We start from the raw sequence: 24,821 nt of genomic DNA, 5'->3' as shown, positions 1-24,821 counted from the left end.
GGAGCCTAGCTTACTGCCTCAGAAGGACCACAGTTATAACAAGAGGTTATAAAACTTATTTTTCGAAGAAAAGTCTGGTGCTTGAGGGAGGGCACATTAGTCAAACCTACTCCCCTCTATCCAGAAGATCAGAATCTAGAAGATCAGAAGCTGCAAGGAAGCCCTCATCTTCCAGTTTCTTCAGTGCTTTCCAACTCATGCTTTACAGGAGTCACTTCTGTTGAACTGAATAGGAACTCAGGCTCCTCAGTAATGGATGTTGTGGAGACATCAGCTGGGCTGAGTGGAGGAGATCCTTTTGATGTTGGTTTCTTGCTTTGGAAACAAAACCAGAGGACCCAAGGTGGCAATCTTTTGCCAGTTTAAAGCAGAGGAAAAGAAAATGTGATAACATCTGTACACTTCTAACTAAGTGTCATTTAACTTTGTTTCTTAATATGAAGATTGAAACATTAAAAACTGCACCAACCTCTGTCAGTTCCTCTCTTTGACAGACTGCTGTATGCCAATTGCCACACCTGTAGAAGGGTTTTAAAAGGATGTAATGACTGACCAGGCCTCACATGAAAGTCAGCATGCCCCACTTTTGGGGCTGGATTATCCCTGATGGGAGGAGCCAAAGTGATGCCAAAAGGCTGGATTGATTGAGGCTTTGCTGCGCCTTGTTTGGATGGCTCACAGTTGTTATACACCTGATCATTTCCATCCACAGACTGCCACCTGTAGGGTACACAGTTCTTTATACAAGGAACCACAGAGTAATATCTACATCTAGGAAAGTTTAATCAGTTAGAAATCATGTGCAGGGTAAAATGGTCATATATGCCCACCACCTTCCTCGGGAGAAATCTCTGATAAAAAAAAAAAAAAATAATAATTTAAATAAAAAAAAGGACTTCCAGGACAAAAATCTATCTGGTTCATAATTTGACTTGGGATTATTTTAACGAATGTTCAATAACCAAAACTGGTATCATCAGTTTCATGGTTACAAAATCTTATTGGATATACATCCCCTAGATTTTCCTTTTGCCCTACCAGTCAAAGAGAAAACCTATTGTCCACCTAAATGCCAAAATACCACAAATTAATGCACAAAAGTTAATGTGTTCAAATAGTACAATAACCCACCCCGGTAGTAGGGTAGGATTGTAACAACAGTATTCACTGTACTTGAGCTTAATCATCCCAATTTAATTACTAGTTGTAGATTTCTAAACTACTGTAATTTGTACCAAACAAATACTACTCCTCCTCCTCCTCCTCCTCCTCCTCCTCCGGCAGAAAAACAGTAAAACACTGAAACATGCTACAACACTCCCAGTCACCCCTACTACATCTGCCATGCAAATTGTGTATGTAAATATGAAAACTCCAGTACTATACTACTCATCAGTCAGAGGTTAAAGTCCAGAAAATCTTCAGCTGCAACAGTGGAAGCAAATGGAATCCAAGAGGGCACCACTGCTGCACTATCAGCACAATACCACCTTGAAGATTTGTACACAATAGAAGTAAATAAGGGCTGGACTAACATTAGAAAAACTGATGTTTGTCAGCTTACCTCCTGTATTGGCACTGAATAGGGATGGCTGCACTATCTGTGTGAAGTACACCATCAGGAGATGGGAAAGGGGTGTACAGGAGGACATTTGACTACACCAGGGAGTCGATGGTCATCTGGAATAAGAGAGATTTAACACCAGACATTTCCAGAAGTCCATTGTTCCTACCATGTTGAACACAAAAACTCTTAAACCAGCCTCAGGTAGTTTGCCGGTCTTAGCTGGCCACCAAACTGGTTTGCACAAGTCTTGCTGGGCTGGTGTAATGGTTTTAGAGGGATTTTGGCCACTTGTCAAATGGTCAGGCTGAGAGACCAGCTGACCAACCAGATAAACCAGGCTGGGAGACCAGGCTTTGCTCATGTGAAAGTCACACGACTTGGTTCCACAATCCTTGAAATAAGCAAATATGGTAAACTATGATTCTCCAGACTGCACAGCTCGACATGATGCTCCAGACAGTTTGTTGAACATAGACTCTGAACCCATCCACAGCTCCTCAGCACACACAGGAAAGCCAGTCTCAAACAGATCTGCCTGAATTACAATCTCCATTGCTTCGTCGTAGCAATTCAAGGCTGTCGTTTTTTGGCATCATAGAGGAACAGGATTGTTTATTTTAGATGGAATCTGCGAAATCACATCTCTCCTAACGATTTACTGTTGGTTGTTACAAATACAGAATCACCCAACAAACTGTTCAAAGCAACAAACGCCCTTAAATCAAATGCACCTGCTTGAGGAATAACCACCTCATCACAATGCTCATATGACCTACACCTGACATCTATTTGTTCTGGTCTTGTTTGTTTGGATGGAAATATTCAAATGCAATGATATTGGTGCACCTGTGTTAACTGATTATGCATCATCACCACATGTGTATCCAGCCGAACAATGAAATATTATTTCTGACACCATTTAACAATATTATTAAAAAATATCATTTTTAATGTTTTAATATGTATACAGAATTATCTAAACAATAAATAAACGTGACAAAAAAAACTGTACATTTTGTGTGGTATAGGAACACTTTAAAATTCGGTCATTAAGAAAGTTGTGTATATACTGTACAAATTTATATAAAATACTAATTAACACTTTATAATAAGGTTGTATTCATTTACACATTACATTAGTTCACATGAACTAGCAATGAACAATACCTTTACAGCAGGTCAACATATACTAATCCATTTTTAAATGTAAAGATCGCATGTTAAATAAGTTCATGCCTTTTGCACTAACACTGAACATATATTTTTATAGATTAACATTAACCAAGATTAATAAATGCTGTTTAAAAATATTGTTCATTGTTAGTTCATGATACCTAATGCCTTAATTGTTGACAAATAGAACCTTAATGTAAATTGTAACCACATATTACTTATTCTATAATATTAATTTATATTTAATGTTATTGGAGACAAAATGTCTTAACAAAACAGTTCTTAATAGAAAGTACAAGTGAATAGGCCTTTAGTTAAAATACACATGAAAACATGTAATCCTTTTAAATATTGAAATTGGTCATAATTTCATGCACAAATCTGCATATCATTTCAAGACAATTTTGTTTAACAAAATATTGTAAAACACTTAGTGCGTGAAAATGAACAACCCTTTTCCAGATAAATGGCCCCATACCAAATATCACTTAAGGGGCAAAAACTAAAATTTGGGGTCTCTACTTATGAAAAACAGCATGTGTACTATTAAGAAACTTGCCTTTGAAAAGATGCTAAACAATAATAATTTTAATATGTAAAGGTGATATGAAATAATAAAAGTTGTTTATAAATTAGGTTTGCTATTATTCTGACAGCGAGTTGAAATGTATATGCATTATATATAAAAATCGGCATTTGTGCTAATATGCAGTTCTTAATATATTCACAGCATTTTTTCCACAATGAGGAGAAATTAATGACTATTAAAAACAATAAGAGAGACATGTAGAAATCAACTGGTTTATTTTGGGTTATAAAAAGCCTAAGGCAGAGAAGATAGATAGATAGAAAGAGACTACGGTGTTAAAAAAGGCACAATAAATTACTGTTTCCTCTGCTGTTCCAGATAAAAATACAAAAGACTTTCCTCCCCAAAACTGGAGCGTTCTTTACCACTTGTTAACGCAGACATTTAAAAACAATAGGCTTGTCAAAGAGAGAGTCAATTACAAGTTACAAGATATAAAAAAAAAAAAGAAGTTTCTTCTTCGATGAAAATTGAGAGGAAAATGCACCGTGACTGAAAAAAAAGGCCAGAGGTGTGAATCCTTTCAGTTCTTCATTCTGTGTTTATGGCATGAGGTATTGACTGGCAAGTAGACAGCTTTGTGCTGTTGCAGTTTCTTTTAAACATCATGGCAGTGGTCTTCTTTTCCCCAGTAGAAATGTAACAGGAACAGGCCTGAGAAGACAAAAGTTAAAATGTAGGTTTTATAATGTTTCACTTTCAGTCAAACCAAGTCAAAGCATCCTTACCTATGGCAAAAAGCCACCATGGACCCTCACAAAAAGGAGCAAACTTTCTGTGTCCTGAAGGGGTTGGTGCTTGAAGACACACCAGTCAGCAGAGGATCTTGTAGGGCGTTTTGAATGCAAAACTGCTGGAGCTCTGCAGCCGCCTGAGAAACCTACAAATATCCAGAATATCACAGTATTTCAGTTTTTGGAACAGGACAAATAAGGAGGGTTGTGCAATGTTCCCAACCAAGAGTAACTTCCAAACTCAGCACTGCTAAATACGACCACATAAAAACATTAAAAGACTGCACATATATCAGAAATTTTAACAAGAGTGAAATATATATAAAAAAATAATAAAAAAAATAAATTGTTTACATCTTTACATTTCAATGAAGTTGTGCTAGTCCACATAAACTAACCATCCTAGCCAGCTAGATCTGGTTTATATCACATAATAAATCCTATTTTATATTCAGTTTGTCCTTTGGATGATAATTATACTTATATGCGAAATGTGACTATTTAAATAAAAGTAACTGAAATACAGTTAACTGAGGAAAGCTACGGGCTACCGGTCCACGCCCAAGCTCAACCCCGGGGCTAACTTTCAAAACCAGAAACCAACCTTTACTCTGTTGATGTTTGCTTCAAAGCGCAATTGCTGGACGACTTTCTTCATAGCAACAATGTTTGATGATCCCGACATGACGCCTGATTTTTCAAATCGATGTGCAACAGCGAAAACAAAAGCTAATGAGTGAGCAGGTTTCCGGTTTGATTCTGTCCGGAAGAACACGAGTGCAACGATTCCGTCCGAACGCCGAACCCCACTATGGTGAAGGCTAAGCTCATGAATATTTAAAAGATCACATTGACGTTGCCTTTCTTTCGTCCAGTCATGCAGCCTAATTAATATTCAGGAGCCGAGCCCTCAACTTAGTAGATGCTTAGAATTTAATCATCAGTTGTAAAGCGCCCCGTAGCATAATTTTTTCCCATAAAAAAAATAATTGAGAAATTGAGAAACAAGTATATCTCTGTGCCTGTTCATCCAAAAGCAAAGAAAATACATGACAAAATTTTAATGATATCCAGTGTATACCAAACCTTTTAGGCACAGATTTATTATTGATCATAATAATTGCACCTTTTGTTATTCTGAAATTCTGACATGCACTATTTAATTAAATTCTCAATAAATGTACTAACTTAATTTACTAGAAATTATACAACATTTGGTATAATTGGTCATGTTCAGTTTTTATAAAATAATGTTTCTATTTGGGGAAAATTTATATCAATAAATGTAAGTGCCTTAAAGCAAAGTCATTGTTTTCTGTTTTTCAAAAAAATTATATATAATAATAATAATAATAAATAATCTTCGTAGTGACTTTAAATCTTTGAGTTATACAAAAAGGAAAATTGCTTAAAGATTGTTTAATTTATTTAAGATTTTTTATTTATCAGAAGACCCTGAGACATACGTAATTGTATTTCTTGCCTTTACCTCCATCCCTGCTGAAAAAAAAAAAAAATAAATAAATAAATAAAACAATAGAATCTCTAATGGTTTCCACTACGAATACCATTACGAGTCTAGTATGTTTGGGTCATATTTCATTAGGATTTAATGGTATGTATTGGTTTCCATTATAGATAAAGTGCATCCGCAAAGTATTCACAGCGCTTCACTTTTTCCACATTTTGTTATGTTACAGCCTTATTCCAAAATGGATTAAATTAATTATTTTCCTCAAAATTCTACAAACAATACCCCATAATGACAATGTGAAAGAAGTTTGTTTGAAATCTTTGCAAATTTATTAAAAATATAAAACAAAAAAAAAATCACATGTATATAAGTATTCACAGCCTTTGCCATGACACTCAAAATTGAGCTCATGTGCATCCTGTTTCCACTGATCATCCTTGAGATATTTCTACAACTTGATTGGAGTCCACCTGTGGTAAATTCAGTTGATTGGACATGATTTGGAAAGGCACACACCTGTCTATATAAGGTCCCACAGTTAACAGTGCATGTCAGAGCAAAAACCAAGCCATGAAGTCCAAGGAATTGTCTGTAGACCTCCGAGACAGGATTGTATCGAGGCACAGATCTGGGGAAGGGTACAGAAAAATTTCTGCAGCATCGAAGGTCCCAATGAGCACTGTGGCCTCCATCATCCGTAAATGGGAGAAGTTTGGCACCACCAGGACTCTTCCTAGAGCTGGCCGCCTGGCCAAACTGAGCGATCGAGGGAGAAGGGCCTTAGCCAGGGAGGTGACCAAGAACCCGATGGTCACTCTGACAGAGCTACAGTGTCTCTCTGTGGAGAGAGGAGAACCTTCCAGAAGAACAACCATCTCTGCAGCACTCCACCAATCAGGCCTGTATGGTAGAGTGGCCAGACGGAAGCCACTCCTCAGTAAAAGGCACATGACAGCCCGCCTGGAGTTTGCCAAAAGGCACCTGAAGGACTCTCAGACCATGAGAAACAAAGATTGAACTCTTTGGCCTGAATGGCAAGCGTCATGCCTGGAGGAAACAAGGCACCGCTCATCACCTGGCCAATACCATCCCTACAGTGAAGCATGGTGGTGGCAGCATCATGCTGTGGGGATGTTTTTCAGCGGCAGGAACTGGGAGACTAGTCAGGATCGAGGGAAAGATGAATCCAGCAATGTACAGAGACGTCCTTGATGAAAACCTGCTCCAGAGCACTCTGGACCTCAGACTGGGGCGACGGTTCATCTTCCAACAGGACAACGACCCTAAGCACACAGCCAAGAAAACAAAGGAGTGGCTACAGGACAACTCCGTGAATGTCCTTTAGTGGCCCAGACTTGAACCCGATTGAACATCTCTGAAGAGATCTGAAAATGGCTGTGCACCGACGCTCCCCATCCAACCTGATGGAGCTTGAGAGGTCCTGCAAATAAGTATGGGAGAAACTGCCCAAAAATAGGTGTGCCAAGCTTGTAGCATCATACTCAAAAAGACTTGAGGCTGTAATTGGTGCCAGAGGTGCTTCAACAAAGTATTGAGCAAAGGCTGTGAATACTTATGTACATGTGATTTTTTTTTTTTTTTTTAATATGTCTGCAAAGATTTCAAACAAACTTCTTTCACATTGTCATTATGGGGTATTGTTTGTAGAATTGAGGAAAATAATGAATTTAATCAATTTTGGAAGAAGGCTGTAACATAATAAAATGTGGAAAAAGTGAAGCGCTGTGAATACTTTCCAGATGCACTGTATGTATTGGTATCTAATGGTATTCACTAGACATAACATGCCAACAATAGTCAACACTTTACCAGTGAAGACCCACCCGGATCATTATAGATGCCATTAAAACCAATACAATTAGCATTATAACCATTCGAATTAGAGGGTTTCTATTGAATTTTTTTTTTTGTCAGCAGGGATTAAATTACAATAGCAATTTGCATTTAAGTAATTCTTATATGTAATTGTTCAAAATCCATCATGTTTTAAAGGCAGAGGGAAGAATTGTAGCCTTCGACCAGAAATGAATTGTTTTGGAAACGCGACAGTCCAATAAAATGCGCCCTAGACTGTCGTCTTACTAAGATTGGGTTGTCTTATTTGTAAAGCTCAAATGATTGGTAGATCTTTTCAAAACAATCTCCCCTCAGCAACCTTTGAACTTCAATTTACTCCCGTTGCTTATAAAAAAATGTTTCACCCATTTTCAGTGATTTCACCCGAGAGATTTCATTTGCTTCATGATCACGATATTGCCGTTTTTACGAAGATTTGCTTCAAACTCATCCTGTCATTGTCAAACTGTTTACAATGTTTTTCTATCCTGTTGTGCTCAATCATCGGACCGGGTGCTTTGCCACAATATGGTAAGTTGTCGTTTCTATATTTTAGAAGATATGCCTATATTCACGGTGTTGTGGTAAATACTATTGAGGCTATATATGCAATAAACTGACATTTTCTTTTCTTAAAATATAATAGTGAAAAGTAAAATGTATATGAGCATCTTGATGCATATAGCATTCAATTATTAACAAATAGGGCTAGCTCTTTAATTACCCATTTTCTTTTTAATGCTCAGGTTGGCGGCCACAAAAGGAAAAAAGATCAGTCGAAGGGATCTGCTTAAAGTTAATGTTCAGCGCACCTGGTCGGTACACTTTCTGTGAAGTGAAATATAATGACAATCATAATATGATTTGTTAAACCATCTATTTTCTACATTACATCCAAAAATAAGATCGGTTCGGTGCTTGAGTAGTTGAGTTTCCAAATTCAGAACTGACATTACAATCATTTAACGGGTTTAAAGAGATAATAGTTCACCCAGAAATGTAAATTCTCTCTTCATTTACACACCCTCATGCCATCTCAGATGTGTATGATTTTATTTCTTCTGCTGAACACAAAAATGTTTATCATCGCTGTAGGTCCATACAATGCAAGTGAATGGTGACCAGAACTTTAAAACTTCATCACATAAAGCACATAAATGCAGCATAAAAGTAATCCATAAGACTCCAGTGGTTAAATCAATGTCTTCAGAAGCAACATAATAAGTGTGGGTGAGGAACAGATCAATATTTAAGTCCTTTTTTTTTTTTTTTTTACTATAAATTCTCCTCCCTGCTCAGTAGGTGGTGAAATACACAAAGAATGTGAATTGCCAAAAACAAAAGAAGAATGTGGAAGTGAAAGTGGAGATTTAGAGTAAAAAAAAGGACTTAAAAATTGATCTGTTTCTCGCACACACTTACCATATTGCATCTGAATACTGATTTAAACACTGGAGTCTTTATGGATTACTTTTATGCTGCCTTTATCTGCTTTTGGAGCTTAAAAGTTCTGGTCACCATTCACATGCATTGTATGGACCTACAGAGCTGAAATATTCTTCTAAAAATCTTCATATGTGTACTGCAGATGAAAGTAAGTCATACACATCTGGGATGGCATGAGGGTGAGTAAATGATGAGATAATTTTCATTTTTGGGTGAACTAACCGTTTAACTTATTTTTTCTAAGAAATGTTTTATTTCAATGTGCTTCACAGCTGTGACATCATGGATTACGTTTTGGTCAGAGTCCCGCCCCCCGCATCAGGATTGCCCCGTCCCCGTTTCTCCCTCTACCTGTCGTCCCAGCTGCAGTATGGAGTGGTTCTGGTCTACCACAGACAGTGTGGTTTTTTGTTAGGTTTGTATGATAGGAAGTGAGGGTGAATGATAATTTGCGGATTGGGTCAATTTGTCCAATATATTCATCAGTATTCATAAACTTTATAAACACTTTATAGGACAAACCCTGCTGAAAAGAAAAATATCTTTAACCAAACTACAGTGGTTTGCTGGTTATAGTTTGTTGAACTGGTCGTCCAGCTGCTCTCTCAGCCTGAGGAGCTGACAAATGCCCCAAACCCCTCTAAAATCAGCTAAACAGACCAGCTTAACCAGTTTGGCTAGGCTGAAAGACCAGGTTGTCCCACAGAAACCTCCCTGCAATGTTCAGGGAAGGTTAGTTTATGACTATAAAAATAAAACATAAAAAGAACCATTAGAGAATGTTCTGTATAAGTTCTTATTAGGTTGTCACAAAAAAAAAAAAAAAGCTCCTAACTACATTTTGGGAAGGTTAGTTTATGGTTACAAAAATAGAACCCAAAGAAAAGTTCCTAGAATGTTAGCAATTGGTTCACAAAAAAATAACCAAATGCTAACGTTAGGGGAACATTCTGTATTTGTTGGGTTACATCGAATGCCAGTGTAAGCTGTTTTTTCAGTAGGTAAAGTCATTTTTGTAGATGCTTTTGTAGCATCTAGATTTGAGTTTGATATTTCCAATGATTGGTTGATGTTTCTCTAACAGTTTGTTAATGTCTGTTCCCTCAGAAGATACCCAAGGGGCCATTGATAGACTTCTCCGCCTTAACCGGAAGGCAAACATTGATTTGATGGATGAAGACACCAGGTCAGACCAGATGTCAAAACCAATCTGTGGAAAAAGAGAAAAATATAGCTGACAAAACAATTGTGGTAATGCAGATTAATTAGTTCTCTTCTTGGCAATTATGTTTGGTTGAAGTGGCATGTAAGAACAATGTCCTCTGCAGTATGTACACTCAAAACCACATCTAATACATTATATGTATTCTTCCGTATTGTGATATTTTTCATTCATCTTTCCTCACCATTCTCCTCCCTCCCTTTAGGCAGATTCACGTGCTCCCTGATGCTCTGGCATTATTAGATGAGACAGAAGGGGCGAGAGATCCCTTCTTTGGAGTTATGGACACTGGCTATGGCCTACCTAGTCCAAGCAGCCTCATTCAGGTGGACATAATTCAGCACTCATTTTCTGAAATTCACAATTTCAAATATGTCTCTTTAAAGGGATAGTTCACCCAAAAATGAAAATTCTCTCATCATTTACTCACCCTCATGCCATCCCAGATGTGTATGACTTTCTTTCTTCTGCAGAACACAAATGAAGATTTTTAGAAGAATGTCTCAGCTCTGTGGGCCCATACAATTCAAGTGAATGGTGACCAGAACTTTGAAGCTCCAAAAATCACATCTACAGAAGCGATATGTTAGGTGTGGGTGAGAAACAGATCAACATTTAAGTCCTTTTGTGTTATAAATCTCCACATTCACTTTCACATTCAAAGAGTGAAAGTGGAGGTTTATAGTAAAAAAGGATTTAAATATTGATCTGTTTCTTACCCAAAGTGATTGCACCACTTCAGAAGAATATATAAATATAATATATTAAAACACTGGAGTCTTATGGATTACTTTTATGCTGCCTTTGTGTGCTTTTTGGAGCTTCAAAGGTCTTATCACCATTCACTTGCATTGTATGGACCTACAGAGCTGAAATATTCTTCTAAAATCTTTGTTTGTGATTATCAAAAGAAAGAAAGTCATACACATCTGGGATGGCATGAGGGCGAGAAAATGATGAGAGAATTTTCATTTTTGGTTGAACTATCCCTTTAACAACCTCGATTGTTTTTTACAAGTCATTTGATGTCTTACCTTCTGTCATGTATTTACTCTTATGTGGTTTGCTGCTTCCTCAGCAAATAAGAGAGGTTTTACCAGAGCAAGCCCCGCCCACAAGGGAACCAACACCACCTTTAGATGGTAAGGCCATATAGTAGTTAAACCTGCCCTGTGATGCATTGCCATAGCAACACACAATTATGTGTATCCACAGATTTCTTCCCCCAGAAGAGGACATTTTAAATGATGGTATTGGAATCTGCACTTTGGGTGCTTATAAATAATGAGAGGAAATGAATAGGGAAGGGCCCACCAAAAAAAAGAGACAGAAATTCATGAACACTAACATATTTTGAAGTTTTGTAATTTTCCCTCTAGGCATCACAGCCAGTCAGGAGGCCATCACCCTGACTGAAAGAGAGCCAGTCACCATGCCTGAGCCAGAGGTACTGCTGTCGATCAATATCATCACCGCATATACAAATGCACTATCATACACCTCTATGCTGGGGGCCCCTGGTTACATTGCATAGGAAGTAGCATATAATGTGCATTTACAACAGACGGCATACATTTATTGACATTGAAAATTTAATGTTGATTCTTGTGCACACACACAGACACAAAAAAAACCCCTGCTTGAAATCAAGTTGCGTTTAACTAGAATGCCATCCATCTCTGTTTCCTCAGTTTGAAGGTGCAGAGCTGCAGGAATCTAACATGATTGAGCTTCTGCTGGAGCAGCCAGATCACTTTCCTGAAGGTGAACAATTAGATATTTGTTAGTGTTGGGTAATTTACTTAAAAATATTAATCCACTACAAATTATGAATTATTTATCTTAATCTACTAAATACTTAATTGAAAAAGTAATCACATTACGAATTACTTTACTTTTAAGTTAGTTCCTAAAACACTTTTCTGCTCAACAAATTCAAAATAATGTGTATATAGTATATAGTACTGTGCAAAAGTCTTAGGCACACAAGATGTTTCACAAAAGCATTTGTCTTAAGATGGTTATTTATATCTTCAGCTTTAGTGTGTCAATAGGAAATATAAATGTTAGACTCCCAAACATTACTTTTACAAATAGAAATGATTAGAATAGAAGAACAGGGAGCTCTGCAACAGATGTCATGGCCCCCACAAAGCCCCCCACTGAATATCGAGTCAGTCTGGGATTACACGAAGAGGCCGAGGCAATTGAGACAGCCTAAATAGATAGAAGAACTGTTGTGAATTCTCCAAGAAGCTTGGAACATCCTATCTGCCAACATCAAGAAAATCTGTGTCCAGGTGTACCTATGAGAATTGGGGCTGTTTTAAAAGCAAAGGTGGTCACACCAAATATTGATTTAGATTTATGTTTACTGGACTTTGTATGACATTAAGTGATAAATGAAAACTATTTATGTCATTATTTTTGAAGACATCCTCACTATGCAACATTTTCACAAGTGCCTAAAACTTTTGCACAGTACTGATATATATATATATATATATATATATATATATATATATATATATATATATTATACACATGCATACATGTATATATTTTGTTCATTGTTACACACAAGTCATACACTCAGCACCTCACATTTCTCCTTCACAATGGCTCTTTACGGAGCCATAATTCATGTATTCTACATTAATAATATATTAGAAATAAGCATAACCCTATAATGTACTTAAAAGTAATTAAATTAATTGAAAGTCAGTAACTGTAATCTGATTACAAGAATTTAAAATGTAATGCATTACACTACTTTTTGAATAAAGTAATTTGATTACAGTATCTAATTACTTTGTAGTTGGATTACACCCAACAATGGTGCTCAGTATATGCTACACAGAGTTATGTCTGTGCCTTGTGGTTTCTTTTTATGTCATGTTTTATGTTGTTTTACAATGAGAAGAGATTTAGGGTTAAGTTTGAGAAAGGAATCTCTTTTGCAGGTGAGGAAGAAAGGCAGCGGGAGACAGACAGAGAAAGGGAGCAAATAGAGAAAGAGGCAGAAGAGGAGAGAGAGCCGAGGGTGCCTGATGAAAGAGCACAAGAGAGAGCAGCACTTGAGAGAGAGGCAACAAGAGATCTGACACCATCAGAATATTTAGACCTGTATGTTGAGTGACACTTGAGGAAATGTAGATTTAAGTTGACTTCGCTTTTAGGAAGGTTTAGGAAGATTATAAAAATGGAAAACTTTGCAATTCGCGGGAGGGGTTGTAGGTTTTCAAGACCCCACGAAATTGAAATCGTATTTTTTGTTGCTCTTTGTCCATGTGTGTTTGCTTTTAGGCCATCTAAATACTATTGTCCTCCTAAAAGTTGACTAAATTAACTTTTTGCTAGAGCTGTAAATTTAACGCGTTAACGCATGTGATTTAATTAAAAACGTTTAATGCGTTTATTTTTCTTAATCGCGATTAACACACACTCATAACAGCTGTGTCAGTGATAAAGTGATGAGGAAAGGACCTCTTATTGCTATTTGTTTTACAAAACAAGCCCTTGCGACATAAATCAAGTACTTTGCAGCCTGTGTAAGGCTCAATTTAATTACCACAAAAGTACGATAAGTCTTAACTATTACCAAAACGCAGGTTGAGACATTTTTTGTAAACGCTCTTCATGTGGAGTTCAAAGCAGTGCTTGATGCTGCCGTTGACTTCCTGACATGAATTATGAATATGGCTTCATGATTGCTGTAGCAAAGTGGATAGCCACAGTCTGTATGAGAGTTCAAGAGATTTAATGCGCATTGCACTCCAAACAATTGCTCTTTGGCTGAACTTGATTCAATCTTGGACATTGGTTCTACGTGTTTGAAAATAGTTTTCTTAACTTAAAATTACTATGTAATCTCAACACAACCCCTTTGTGTTGAAAGAACCTAGTTGAATTTTGTAAACCCAACAAAATTAGCTGTATCAATTAGGGATGTGCCAGAAGCCAAATACCTTATACAGAAAGGCACGAATAATGACTTCAAAATGTATAACGAATTAATCCGAATAATAGAAAAAATATTTTGAAGACTGATCATCCAACAAGCAATGGAATTAAGCAATATTTTATATAAACATATAAAAAATGATAAAACAATGATGAGTCTGTGATGCCAATATTACTACAGTGTAAACCTTATGAATGAAAATGCACACAGTGTTATTTCATTTCATCGTATGGCCGCAGACTCGACTCCGTTTTGGTCTCCGTTAATTGTGCGTCTCAGAAATCTAATCTTGTCATGATTAACGTTACCTATGATACTATATTATACACATTTTCCACTTTTTAAAATGCCTGTTAATACATAAACACCAAATGTTTCACACAATTCACATGTAATGATTCATAAACCAACCTGAGCACAATGTCGAATCCCTGACCAGAGAAGTGATGATTTTATAGCGGAGCTCATCTGCCCGTCTCTTAAAGCTGACCACATTTACATCCATATCGCCAATGAAGGTAATTGCATGGTTAAGTCTTTATCCCCAAACAGTTTAAATGTCCCAAAAAGTTTAAATACTTGTAAATCTATTCAGATTATTCCTGCACACGGAGGATTACCAAAACATACGCTTTCTTCCGCTTTTCTCTTCTAGAAATATAGAGGCTCGCTCTTGCTATTTATTCCACTGCATGTTGCTAATTCTGCATGTGTAATTTAACTAAATAATCATGTCCTGCACATTATGTTATCATAAAACTTTCTGAAATAGATTTACGGTGCTTTCTCCTGTTTATAGGCTTAATTAATTTTTTTCTAATTTCTTTTAATGTTTGTATTTGTAGGCTATTTAATATTCATTGTAAAATGTGTGCTTGACCTTTCACAATTGCTTGACACTTCCTGCCTCCAAAATAATGTGGTTATACTTGCACAATGCACAGACTAGGCTAAACGAAATTCTGTTTCAGCAGATATTAATGTCAGAAATACCAGAAGAAACCAAAGTTAAAAATACATTCCACAGTTAATGTAGCCTACATATCCAGCTTCATCTGGTGAGAAAAAAATAAAGAATATATCAATAATATAATTAAATAGTAATAATTATTATTAGGCTATAATAATAATAATAATAATAATAAAATAATAATTACTGTTATTATTATTATTATTATTATTATTAATAATAATAATAACAATAATAATAATAATATAAATGGGCCTATCCGAGGCATTTTTTTATATACAGACACAATAAATGTAAGAGAGTTACATTTTAAAATGAGTTTTGAGGCACTTCTCGTTTAAACCACACCTACATCTGGTTCAATCCGAATACAGAAACAGATACAAATAATTTTGTTATAGTAACAAATACAGATAATGGCTTCGCTGCATGCCCCTAGTGTCAATGTAACTCTAATAGATTGATTTGATTTCTTTATGTAATAACTAGTGAAAGTTAATGTTAGTTGCATGCTAAATACACGCTGATTGGAAGCACTACATAGTGTAGTTTAGTAACTATGTTATTGTTAGCACAGCAATTGCTCAACAAACCAAGTATTCAATAAAATGTGCAACATCTACCTGTCCTCGTCATTAGCTCAAGCTTCACTCTTCACCATTATGGTAACCCCCAAAACTCCAGTATAACAGAAACTCTTCTAAATCTCAACATAGCAAAACATGAAACACTAACAAGTCTCACCCTTTTTATTCATCTTGCGCAAAAACAGATAAAATAACACTTAATTTTAACATTTACTCTCCTTATGGAGTCCCACTGCAAAGCGTGCTGGGAAATGGAAATCCCATGCCCAGTTGCATCAATGCGACATGAACACCACAAAAAGTATTTATGTAGTACAAACTCAAATGGATTAAGTAAACTTATATTTGACTAGTTTAAATGTTTTTTTAATTTTGTTGCTTTAGTTCATTTTAATTAAGTAAATTGAACAAGCAGCAAAAATAATTTTTTGGAGTGATACACAACCTATGTGGGGACTAGTTCTTTCAATTAGTCAAACTCCCACTTAGACTTTGGGAAATGTTTAATGTTACTTGAATTGTTGCTATTTTAGTGCATTTCTATCTTTATACTGTGGAAGTCTATGTTTGGAAAATGTTACATATTGTTTCCTTTTCTTTCCTAAGATGAAAAAATAAATGCATTTTGACAGGAAAAGAAAAGTGCTGAAAAACAAATTTCAGCACTTTCAAATTCTGCGATTAATTGCGATTAACTTGAAAAATTATTCGATTAATGGCGATTAAAAATCTTATTGGACTGACAGCACTACTTTTTACATATATACACAATTAAAATTAAAAATTATCTTCTGACAAAATGACAGGGCTGGATCTAGGGGGTGCTGGGATCAGCTTTGCCCCCCCAAGTTATCCCTGTGCCCCCCCCCCCCCCCGCCCCCCCAAGCACAATTAAAGCAAAGGGTCAAATTGTGTCATCATGGAGCTAACCCTACCCCTAATGAAATGTGCTGGAACTGAAGACACACACTGTGAAAGAGCAGAGAGAAACACAAACAAAACGACACAGTATACTGTAACCAAAGCTTGCACTGATTTTACTTTTTGTTGATAATAAGTCTCAAATCTCAAATAACATAACTCAAATCTTGTGTAGAACTGATGAGGGCCAGTGTGCAGTATGAATATGTTTTTAAAGGGATTTATGATGTGAGCATCACTATCCTTCAGGGCAGGATCTAGGAGGTGCCCAAATTATCCCTATGCCCCTCCCAAGTGTAAGTGAAGCAAAGTGTCGAATTGTAGTTTTTTGGAGCTAACCCTAATCCTAACCCTCACGAAATGTGCTGCAACTGAAGACTCTGAAGACGGAATCAATGTTATATGCCTCCTTCATATGCCATCAGTCCACGTTATTTCAACTTCATTGTTTCAAAATCATGTTTAATAGCTACATTTCTGGTAAAGAACTACACTATCCATGATCCATGGTCCAGAATTTGCATTGTTTAGTGCTGAAAGAGAGCTAAAACAAGTATCCTAAAGTTGCAAAGAAAATTCAGCAACCTGAAAAACAGCAAACCTATGCTTTAAGATGGCACTAAACTGGGCATCCTATTTCTTGGTGCACAAATCACTGGCACATCAAGCCAGGATGTTGTCCTGCTGCCTGAGGAGGATTTTGGCCTGCCCATGGAGATGCCTGTTTTGGAAGAAAGAGAGAAGACCCCAGTCTCTGTGACTCTACCCTTACCTTCCCCTCTGCCCAGTGAAGAGGTGGAAATGGTGGTTGAGCCCAGGAAAGAGAAGACGTTGAGAGAGAGGAGCCCTAGTCTTGAGGTGCGATAGGTTTATCTCTTCACTCCAACACAATGTCCATTATCCTAACTATGCATAATAATAGAGTTGCATTTTATTATATGCATTTTGCATTGTTTTTTGCCTGCTCACTGCGACCCTATCAGCACAGACCTGTTGAGAAGCATTGCTCGGCACATTTGTCATCAAGCCGTCCTCCTCCATCTCTCCTTCTCTCAGCCTGCTGTAGTGACACCTGAATTTCCTAAAGTGCAGAGGAAGAGGAGGAGACAGCTGCTCTTCTTTGACGAAGATACACAGATATCTCAAGAGGAGATGAGGGCCCAGATTGATGATGTGGAGATAGAGACCAGGCCGTTGGTATGCAACTCTGATATGACAGCATAATTTCGTATCATAGCACATACGTGTACTGTATATGTTAAACATGGCCATTTATTATTTTTTTTCTTAGACAAATGTTCTCATCAAACCGCCCTTTGAAAAAAGTGATGCTAAAGCACTACTCGGGAACCCATGCATGAGTAAGTTAGCAGGTGAATCTCATGAAGAAATGTTCGGGTCATATTTTACCTCAAAATCAAATAAAAAAGAAAATTGTACTTTGCATAAGGAAAATGTAGCCCATTTAAAACTATTGTTTGCATTGTAATATTCTTCCCCAAATTCTCATTACTGTAATAACAAACAAAAAAATAAAAAAAATAAACATGCTTTCCAGACACTGAGTTTTTCCTTTACAAACAAAATCATTAAGGTAGTCCAACGAAAACTACCATGGTGTCTTCTTAAAATAGTACTTTACGATTAAAACAAAATAATTATTTTTTCGCACTAAAGTAATGAGAATGATATTTTTTCGGATGGACAATTTGGGTGAAAAATAATGTCACGATTCAAAAAATTCTTTGAGAAAAATTCCGGTTTCAATATAAATTAAGCTGAATCGACAGCATTTGTGGCATAAAGCAGATTACCACAAAAAATAATTTAAACTTGTCCCTCCTTTTCTTTAAAAAAAGAAAAAAGCACAAATCTGATTTACTGTAAGTGAGACACTTACAAAGGAAGTAAATGGGGCCAATCCGTAAACGTTATAATACTCACTTTTTTAAAAGGATAGCCACAATACGTAAACAATATGCATGTTAACATAATTGTACATGTAAACTAACCTTTTCTGTGTTAAGTTATATCCAATTTTACAATTTCGTTGCCATGACTATGTAATGCCGCAAACCCTGTAATCTTGGTAATTTACTAGTCAGCTGCAAAATTGATGATTTAAATAACTTTACAACTCAAATAATACAAAAGTTTTAACAAAGTGCTTTTATAAAATTATTTCTGCCTTTTAAACCCTCCAAAAATTGGCCCCATTCACTTAACATTGTGAGTGCCTGTAAGTGTAAGCTTTTTTTAAAGAAAAGGAGGGACGAGTTGAAATGTTTTTTTGTGGTAATCAACACTGAACCCGGAAAATTCCTTTTAATGGTCCTAAAAATAGGTTGAATATATGCTAAATATACTTTCTTTTTTCTTCTCCCAAATTTGGAATGCCCAATTCCCAATGCGCTCAATGAAGTCCTCGTGGTGGCGTAGTGACTCTCCTCATTCCGGGTGGTGGAGGACAAATCTCAGTTGCCTCCACGTCTGAGACCGTCAATCCACGCATCTTATCACGTGGCTTGTTGAGCACGTTACCACGGAGATCTAGTGCATGTGGAGGCTTCACACTATTCTCCATGGCATCCACGCACAATTCACCACATGCCCCACCGAGAGCGACAACCACATTATAGTGACCACGAGGAGGTTAACCCAACATGACTCTACCCACCCTAGCAACCGGGCCAATTGGTTGCTTAGGAAGCCTGACTGGAGTCACTCAGCATGCCCTGGATTCGAATTTGCGAGTGTGGTAGTCAGCGTCTTTACTTGTTGAGCTACCCAGGCCCACTCCAAATGTACTTTCTTATTTTTTTCCTATTGATTTTAAGTTGAAACACAATTCAGATATTTCTTGACCCTTTTCATGAGATTCACCCCATTATTCTGAGCTTCATTCTTTTCTAAAATACAGAGCTCAAACTGACAGTTGAGTGTTATGCCTACACAGGCTTTCCACCTGAAATCCTGGCACTATGGAAACAGGCTGCGGTCGTGAGACCCATTCCTCCATCCGAGTTCCTTTGGGATGTTCCAGTGGAAGAGGAGATACCAGAGAGAGAGGAGGAAAGACATGAACCAGAGGAGAGAGAGCTCATCTCCAAAGAGGTAAGCATGCATGATGCATATGTGCTATTTACATTTATGTATTTATTTGACAAGTAGATTTGTAGTAAGCAGGATATTGAACAGTCAGATGGTAATTTTCACAAAATAAACACCAACAGAACTCTAACGCAAACCGGAGGTGAATTCAGCTGTTTCAAGAGACCCTGTGATTCTTTCTTTGCACGTAATAACATAATTTCAATGCAAATCAATATTTCATGCCCATTTATATATTTATTTGGCAGGTAGCCATGTAATAAGTGGGATGGTAACACTTTACAAGAAGGTTCCATTTGTTAACATTAGTTAACAACTTTAGTTTACATGAACTAACAATGAACTATACTTTTACAGCATTTCTTAAAGGGGTCATGAAATGGTCTTTTTTTTATAATTTTATTATCTTCCATGATGTCCACTTATAATGTTAATATAGTTTTTTTTGCACAAAAACAGTCATAATGTAGTCATTTATAATACTTTTCTACCCTGTCTCTGGCCCTCTGTCTGAAACGCCCAGTTTTAAGATGTCTGGCCCTTTAAAACTTCAATGTAAAGCCCACTGTTGTAATTGGCTAGCATCATGCAGCACTTCCAATACAGGCATATTTGAAATGCTATCCAAAGAAAATGAATAAACTCCACAAGAGCACAACTTTTTTTTAACTAAATTTCAGGAACAACATCTAACCCACATCCAACACATTTCATCTGAATATATTAAAGTGTTCACTCAAGCAGCACCATAAACTATCAAACAGTCATGACATATGAAATATTCATTAATTAAATTGTTTACTTACAGATTTCCAGTCCAGTAGTGTTTTAACTGCCCTGTCCTTCAATAACAGTTCCTGTGACTGGTTCACAAGCACTCACACTCATAATATGAGCTGAAAACTTACAATCCTCGCTGAGATGTTCTGAATACAAGAACATAAACTGTCCACCATGGTGTTGTTGGCCTGCTTCAATCGGCTTCAACAAGCCAGAGCAGAGACGCTGACTTCACATCTCGCATCTTCCATGTTTGTTTACACAGGACTGCATGTGTTTCTCCCAGTCTGTGGCAGCAGCAGAATGACACGCTTTTTTGAAAGTTGTGTTTGTATGCTCTTAATATGCAGCGCACATAGGCGAAAACGCATCAGAAGGATCAAAGATGTCCAATGAGTGCATGTTTACAAAAGACCAACAATTAAATATAGCACAGATGGGTGCAAAAACGGTCCAGGACACCTTCAAAACGGCACGACAGCTGAATGAGACACAATGGGGGTCTCCATTTTAGAGTTATAACTTGACATTGCGTCTTTGCAATGCATGCAGTCAAAGCCGTGCACGTTTATGTAGAAAAACATTTAAATCCAGACAGGCACGTGAAGGTGTACTATGTAAGTCCACTTTGGTTGAATCTCCCATGACAGGCCCCATCTCTCTCCACTTCAACTGTGTGACTGACTGAGCACCAGTGGGCGGGGCCAAGGGTACAGTGATGGGAAAAATAGGCATTGCATATGCAGATGTATTTGGTCCTTGTGACATCACAAGTTCCATGACTTCCAAATGAGCCGTTTTTGCAGCTTGGTTTAAATAAATGCTCTTTTCTATTAAGGAGGAAGTTTTCGGGGGTCCTGGGTAGCTCAGTGAGTAAAGACGCTGACTACCACACTTGGAGTCGTGAGTTCGAATCTAGGGCGTGCTAAGTGACTCCAGCCAGGTCTCCTAAGCAACCAAATTGGCTCAGTTGCTAGGGAGGGTAGAGTCACATGTGGTAACCTCCTCGTGGTTGCTATAATGTGGTTCGCTATCGGTGGGGTGTGTGGTGAGATGAGCGTGGATGCCGCGGTGGATGGTGTGAAGCCTCCACACGCTATGTCTCCGTGGTAACACGCCACGTGATAAGATGCACGGATTGACTGTCTCAGACGCGGAGGCAACTGAGATTCATCCTCCGCAACCCGGATTGAGGCAAGTCACTACGCCACCACGAGGACTTAGAGCGCATTGAGAATTGGGCATTCCAAATTGGGCAGAAAATCAAAAGAAAAAAGAGGAAGTTTTCAGTTCTGAAACTTATAGAATGTTTACAATGAGTACAACGTACCTCTTATTTGTCAAAAGATCAAGGAAAATGTTATTCCTCATGTCATGACCCCTTTAATCTTAATGTTAATTTCAGCATATACCAACACATTTTTTTTAATCAAAAGTTGTATATGTTAACATTAGTTAATGCACTATGAACTAACATGAACTAACAATGAACAATTGTATTTTTTTATAAACTACATTTACAAAGATTAATAAATGATGTAAAAAATATATTGTTAATAGTTTGTTCATGATACCTAATGCATAAACTGATGTTAACGAATGGAACCTTTTGTGTTACCGGCGGGATAATATAGAAAGAAAGACTACTATTTGAATAAATTCCTAACCCTAAATATTAAACTCTGGCACCTAACTTTTATGTAAATTTTAAGTAACATTTGTACTGATGTTTGCGCTATCACCTGAGATATACGCAGCTGCATAGCAATGTGCGAAAAACCACTTGGAACGCCTGAATAACCGCATACCAATGCCCTAGCAACCACCCAGAACAGACTAGCTACCACATAATGCCCTTTCAACCACTCACAACACCTTAGCGTAGAGGGGACGAATCGGTCAGACATTCATCAGAAAATGTAAAACTCTAGATTACAAATCCTACAATGTTACATGCTACTCTGTTTTAGTGACTGATCTTTTGTCCTGTATCCTTCCTACTCTAGATTCCCAGAGAAATGGTGGAGTCTGGCCTCTCCCAGCAAGAAACGCCTGGTAAAATGAGCAAAACCTTTACTTGTAGTAGAATAATCTCTTGGATTACAGTTAACCTGTGTTCAATAGTGATTATGATGCATTTTGAAAAGAGAAAATTGTTATAACAAATTAAGAAACATTTTTGTTGCTATATACAATATATATGCTAAATATTCATGTTGATTTTGCAGCCTCTTTTGTGGTTTTGGAGACAACAGATAAGGACTTTTCTCCCCTCGAGACGCCGGAAAGCAGACGGTGAGTGAAGAGTGACAAGATGTTAAAAATAAGTGTGAGACAGATGAGTTTCGCTCCTGAATAATTAGGTGGCTATTAATAATTACTGCTGCAATGTGAATGGGCTTTCATATGGGTTTAGATCACCTGTTCCAGAAATTCAGTATAGTCTGGAGGACATCCAAGAAGAGAGGATTCCAGAGATGGAAGAGATTTCAGTGGATACTGAGGAACCAGTAAGGTACAGCAGACAGTCTTATTTTTGAATTTGAATGTAATATTGACCAATAGTTGGCGATTTCAAACATCCCCCATTCAAGTAGATAGGAGCTGCACTTACATGACTGCAAATAGCTGCCTGGAGGTGTTATGAATATGGTTGCTGAGTGACCTGACTTGACTTTAAGGGACTTTGAGTGTGATTTGCTTTCTTCTGCTGAACACAAACAAAGATTTTTAGAGGAATATTTTATCTCTGTAGGTCCAACCAATGGAACTGAAAGGTGCTCAGAGCTTTGAAGGTTCAAAAAGCATACAAAAGTAAGCAGTAAGTAATCCATATGACTCCATTGGTTAAATCTATATCTTCAGAAAAGATATGATGGATGTGGGTGAGACACAGATCAATATTTAAGTCATTTTTTACTATCAATTCTCCTCCCTGCCCAGTAGGTGGCGATATGCACGAAGAATGTGAATCGCCAAAAACAAAAGAAGAAAGTGAAAATGGAGATTTATAGTAAAAAAGACTTAAATATTGATCTGTTTCTCACCCACACCTATCATATCGCTTCAGAAGACATGGATTTAAACACTGGATTACTTTTATGCTGACTTTATGTGCTTTTTGTACCTTCAAAGTTCTGGCCACCATTCACTTGCATTGTATGGCTCTACAGAGCTGAGATTTTTCTAAAAGTCTTTGATTGTGTTCAGCAGAAAGAAAGTCATACACATCTGGGATGGCATGAGGTGGAGTAAATGATGTGTGAACTATACATTTATCTATTATTTGTGTATAAATATATTATAGAAATGAATATACCGTATATACACACTATATGGCCAAAAGTATGTGTACCCGAACACACAGTGTGTGTGTGTGTGTGTGTGTGTGTGTGTGTGTGTGTGTGTTTTTTTTTTTTTTTTTTGCTGTTGCCTACTTAAGTAGATTGTGACTATAGAAGGATTACAAAAGTCTCATTTTCTTCTGTTAAAGGCCTCTGTTTGCTGTTGAAGGTTTGGTCACCTTTCACTCTCTGCTGCCCCCTCAGGCCAGCCGCAGAATTGTTGCCCAAATCTTTTGGGCACTGCTTGGTAAGAAGGTGACAGTGGCTGTACCATTTCATCTTGCAATGATGTCTGATTCTTGTTACTATAAACAAAATAAATTAAGTGAAAATGTAATTGAGATTTTGGCCTTTTATTTGAGGTCTATCATGAAGTAGAAGAATTTTAGATAATGTGAAGCCACACTTTTAATAAGTCTTGTTCTAAACATGTTTTGTGTTCACAGAGAAAACAGTTGCAAAACAGATCACAGTGCGACAGGATGAGCCGTATGGTGACATCATAATTTCACAGGTGCAGCCACTGATCATTTGAAAGCTGATGGTGATAACCTGCAATTGCACTCAGACAAAACTGGTATGATACTTATTAAATCAGTGCTGAGGTTAATGACATTTATAAACAGAACTGAAAGTTTTTTTTTTTTAGTTGTGGTAACAACAGCTTCAACGCAATTTTGTTGGTTAAATACAGTGATATTTTGTACTATGAAATACATTTTTTGTTAATTTATGCAGGTTTTCAATATTTCTAAATTATTGTAATTATAAAAATGTTATTATAATATTCCTGTTGTTTTTATTATAATATTGAATGTTCTCACTTATGTAACTATTTTACATGCATCATCCTGTTCCACACTTAATATTTATTCCTTTTACTATAATATGAGATGTTTGTATTTTAAATACAGCAGTTTTGCGCATACATGAATTCTGCATTGTTTCTAGTTTTAGGCAATAAAGTTTAATTGTTTTATATTGACTTACATTTTTCTTGAAGAACCAATAAAAACGTAATATAATTAATATTTGTATATACTGTACCCCAATTTTCACCCGTTAAGGACTTTTACATATAT

The 24,821-nt window shown here is 36.9% G+C and overlaps 2 protein-coding genes across 2 annotated transcripts; one reads left to right on the top strand and one right to left on the bottom strand.

The window, feature by feature from the left end:
• Positions 1–3,527: 3,527 nt before the first annotated feature.
• gng5 (guanine nucleotide binding protein (G protein), gamma 5) lies at positions 3,528–4,851 on the bottom strand. Its single transcript, XM_051701581.1, has 3 exons — positions 4,668–4,851; positions 4,058–4,209; positions 3,528–3,983 (listed from the first exon to the last, which is right to left on the bottom strand). The coding sequence occupies exons 1-2, from the start codon at positions 4,746–4,748 to the stop codon at positions 4,084–4,086; spliced, it is 207 nt and encodes a 68-aa protein (XP_051557541.1). The 5' UTR covers positions 4,749–4,851; the 3' UTR covers positions 3,528–3,983; positions 4,058–4,083.
• Positions 4,852–9,122: 4,271 nt separating this feature from the next.
• Positions 9,123–24,701, top strand: LOC127442199 (meiotic recombination protein REC8 homolog). Its single transcript, XM_051700050.1, has 15 exons — positions 9,123–9,255; positions 9,948–10,026; positions 10,268–10,388; positions 11,141–11,204; positions 11,442–11,509; positions 11,754–11,826; positions 17,118–17,362; positions 17,561–17,701; positions 17,796–17,865; positions 19,425–19,618; positions 22,402–22,450; positions 22,624–22,690; positions 22,812–22,910; positions 23,889–23,986; positions 24,186–24,701. Exons 1-15 carry the CDS (start codon positions 9,123–9,125, stop codon positions 24,272–24,274), a joined length of 1,590 nt encoding a protein of 529 aa, XP_051556010.1. The 3' UTR covers positions 24,275–24,701.
• Positions 24,702–24,821: the final 120 nt, after the last annotated feature.

The sequence above is a fragment of the Myxocyprinus asiaticus genome, chromosome 6 (genome assembly GCF_019703515.2).
Source record: "Myxocyprinus asiaticus isolate MX2 ecotype Aquarium Trade chromosome 6, UBuf_Myxa_2, whole genome shotgun sequence".
NCBI lineage: Eukaryota > Metazoa > Chordata > Actinopteri > Cypriniformes > Catostomidae > Myxocyprinus > Myxocyprinus asiaticus.
This window is presented reverse-complemented; position numbering and strand designations above follow the sequence as displayed.

What these genes read in the sequence shown, in the direction of transcription:
- gng5 (XM_051701581.1), bottom strand. Translation starts at nt 4,748, where the DNA reads ATGTCGGGATCATCAAACATTGTTGCTATGAAGAAAGTCGTCCAGCAA. An exon ending in CAAACATCAACAGAGTAAAG is followed by an intron (nt 4,210 to 4,667) that starts GTTGGTTTCTGG and finishes GGATATTTGTAG; the next exon opens with GTTTCTCAGGCGGCTGCAGA.
- LOC127442199 (XM_051700050.1), top strand. Translation starts at nt 9,123, where the DNA reads ATGGATTACGTTTTGGTCAGAGTCCCGCCCCCCGCATCAGGATTGCCC. An exon ending in TCACCATGCCTGAGCCAGAG is followed by an intron (nt 11,510 to 11,753) that starts GTACTGCTGTCG and finishes CTGTTTCCTCAG; the next exon opens with TTTGAAGGTGCAGAGCTGCA. An exon ending in CTCCCAGCAAGAAACGCCTG is followed by an intron (nt 22,451 to 22,623) that starts GTAAAATGAGCA and finishes TTGATTTTGCAG; the next exon opens with CCTCTTTTGTGGTTTTGGAG.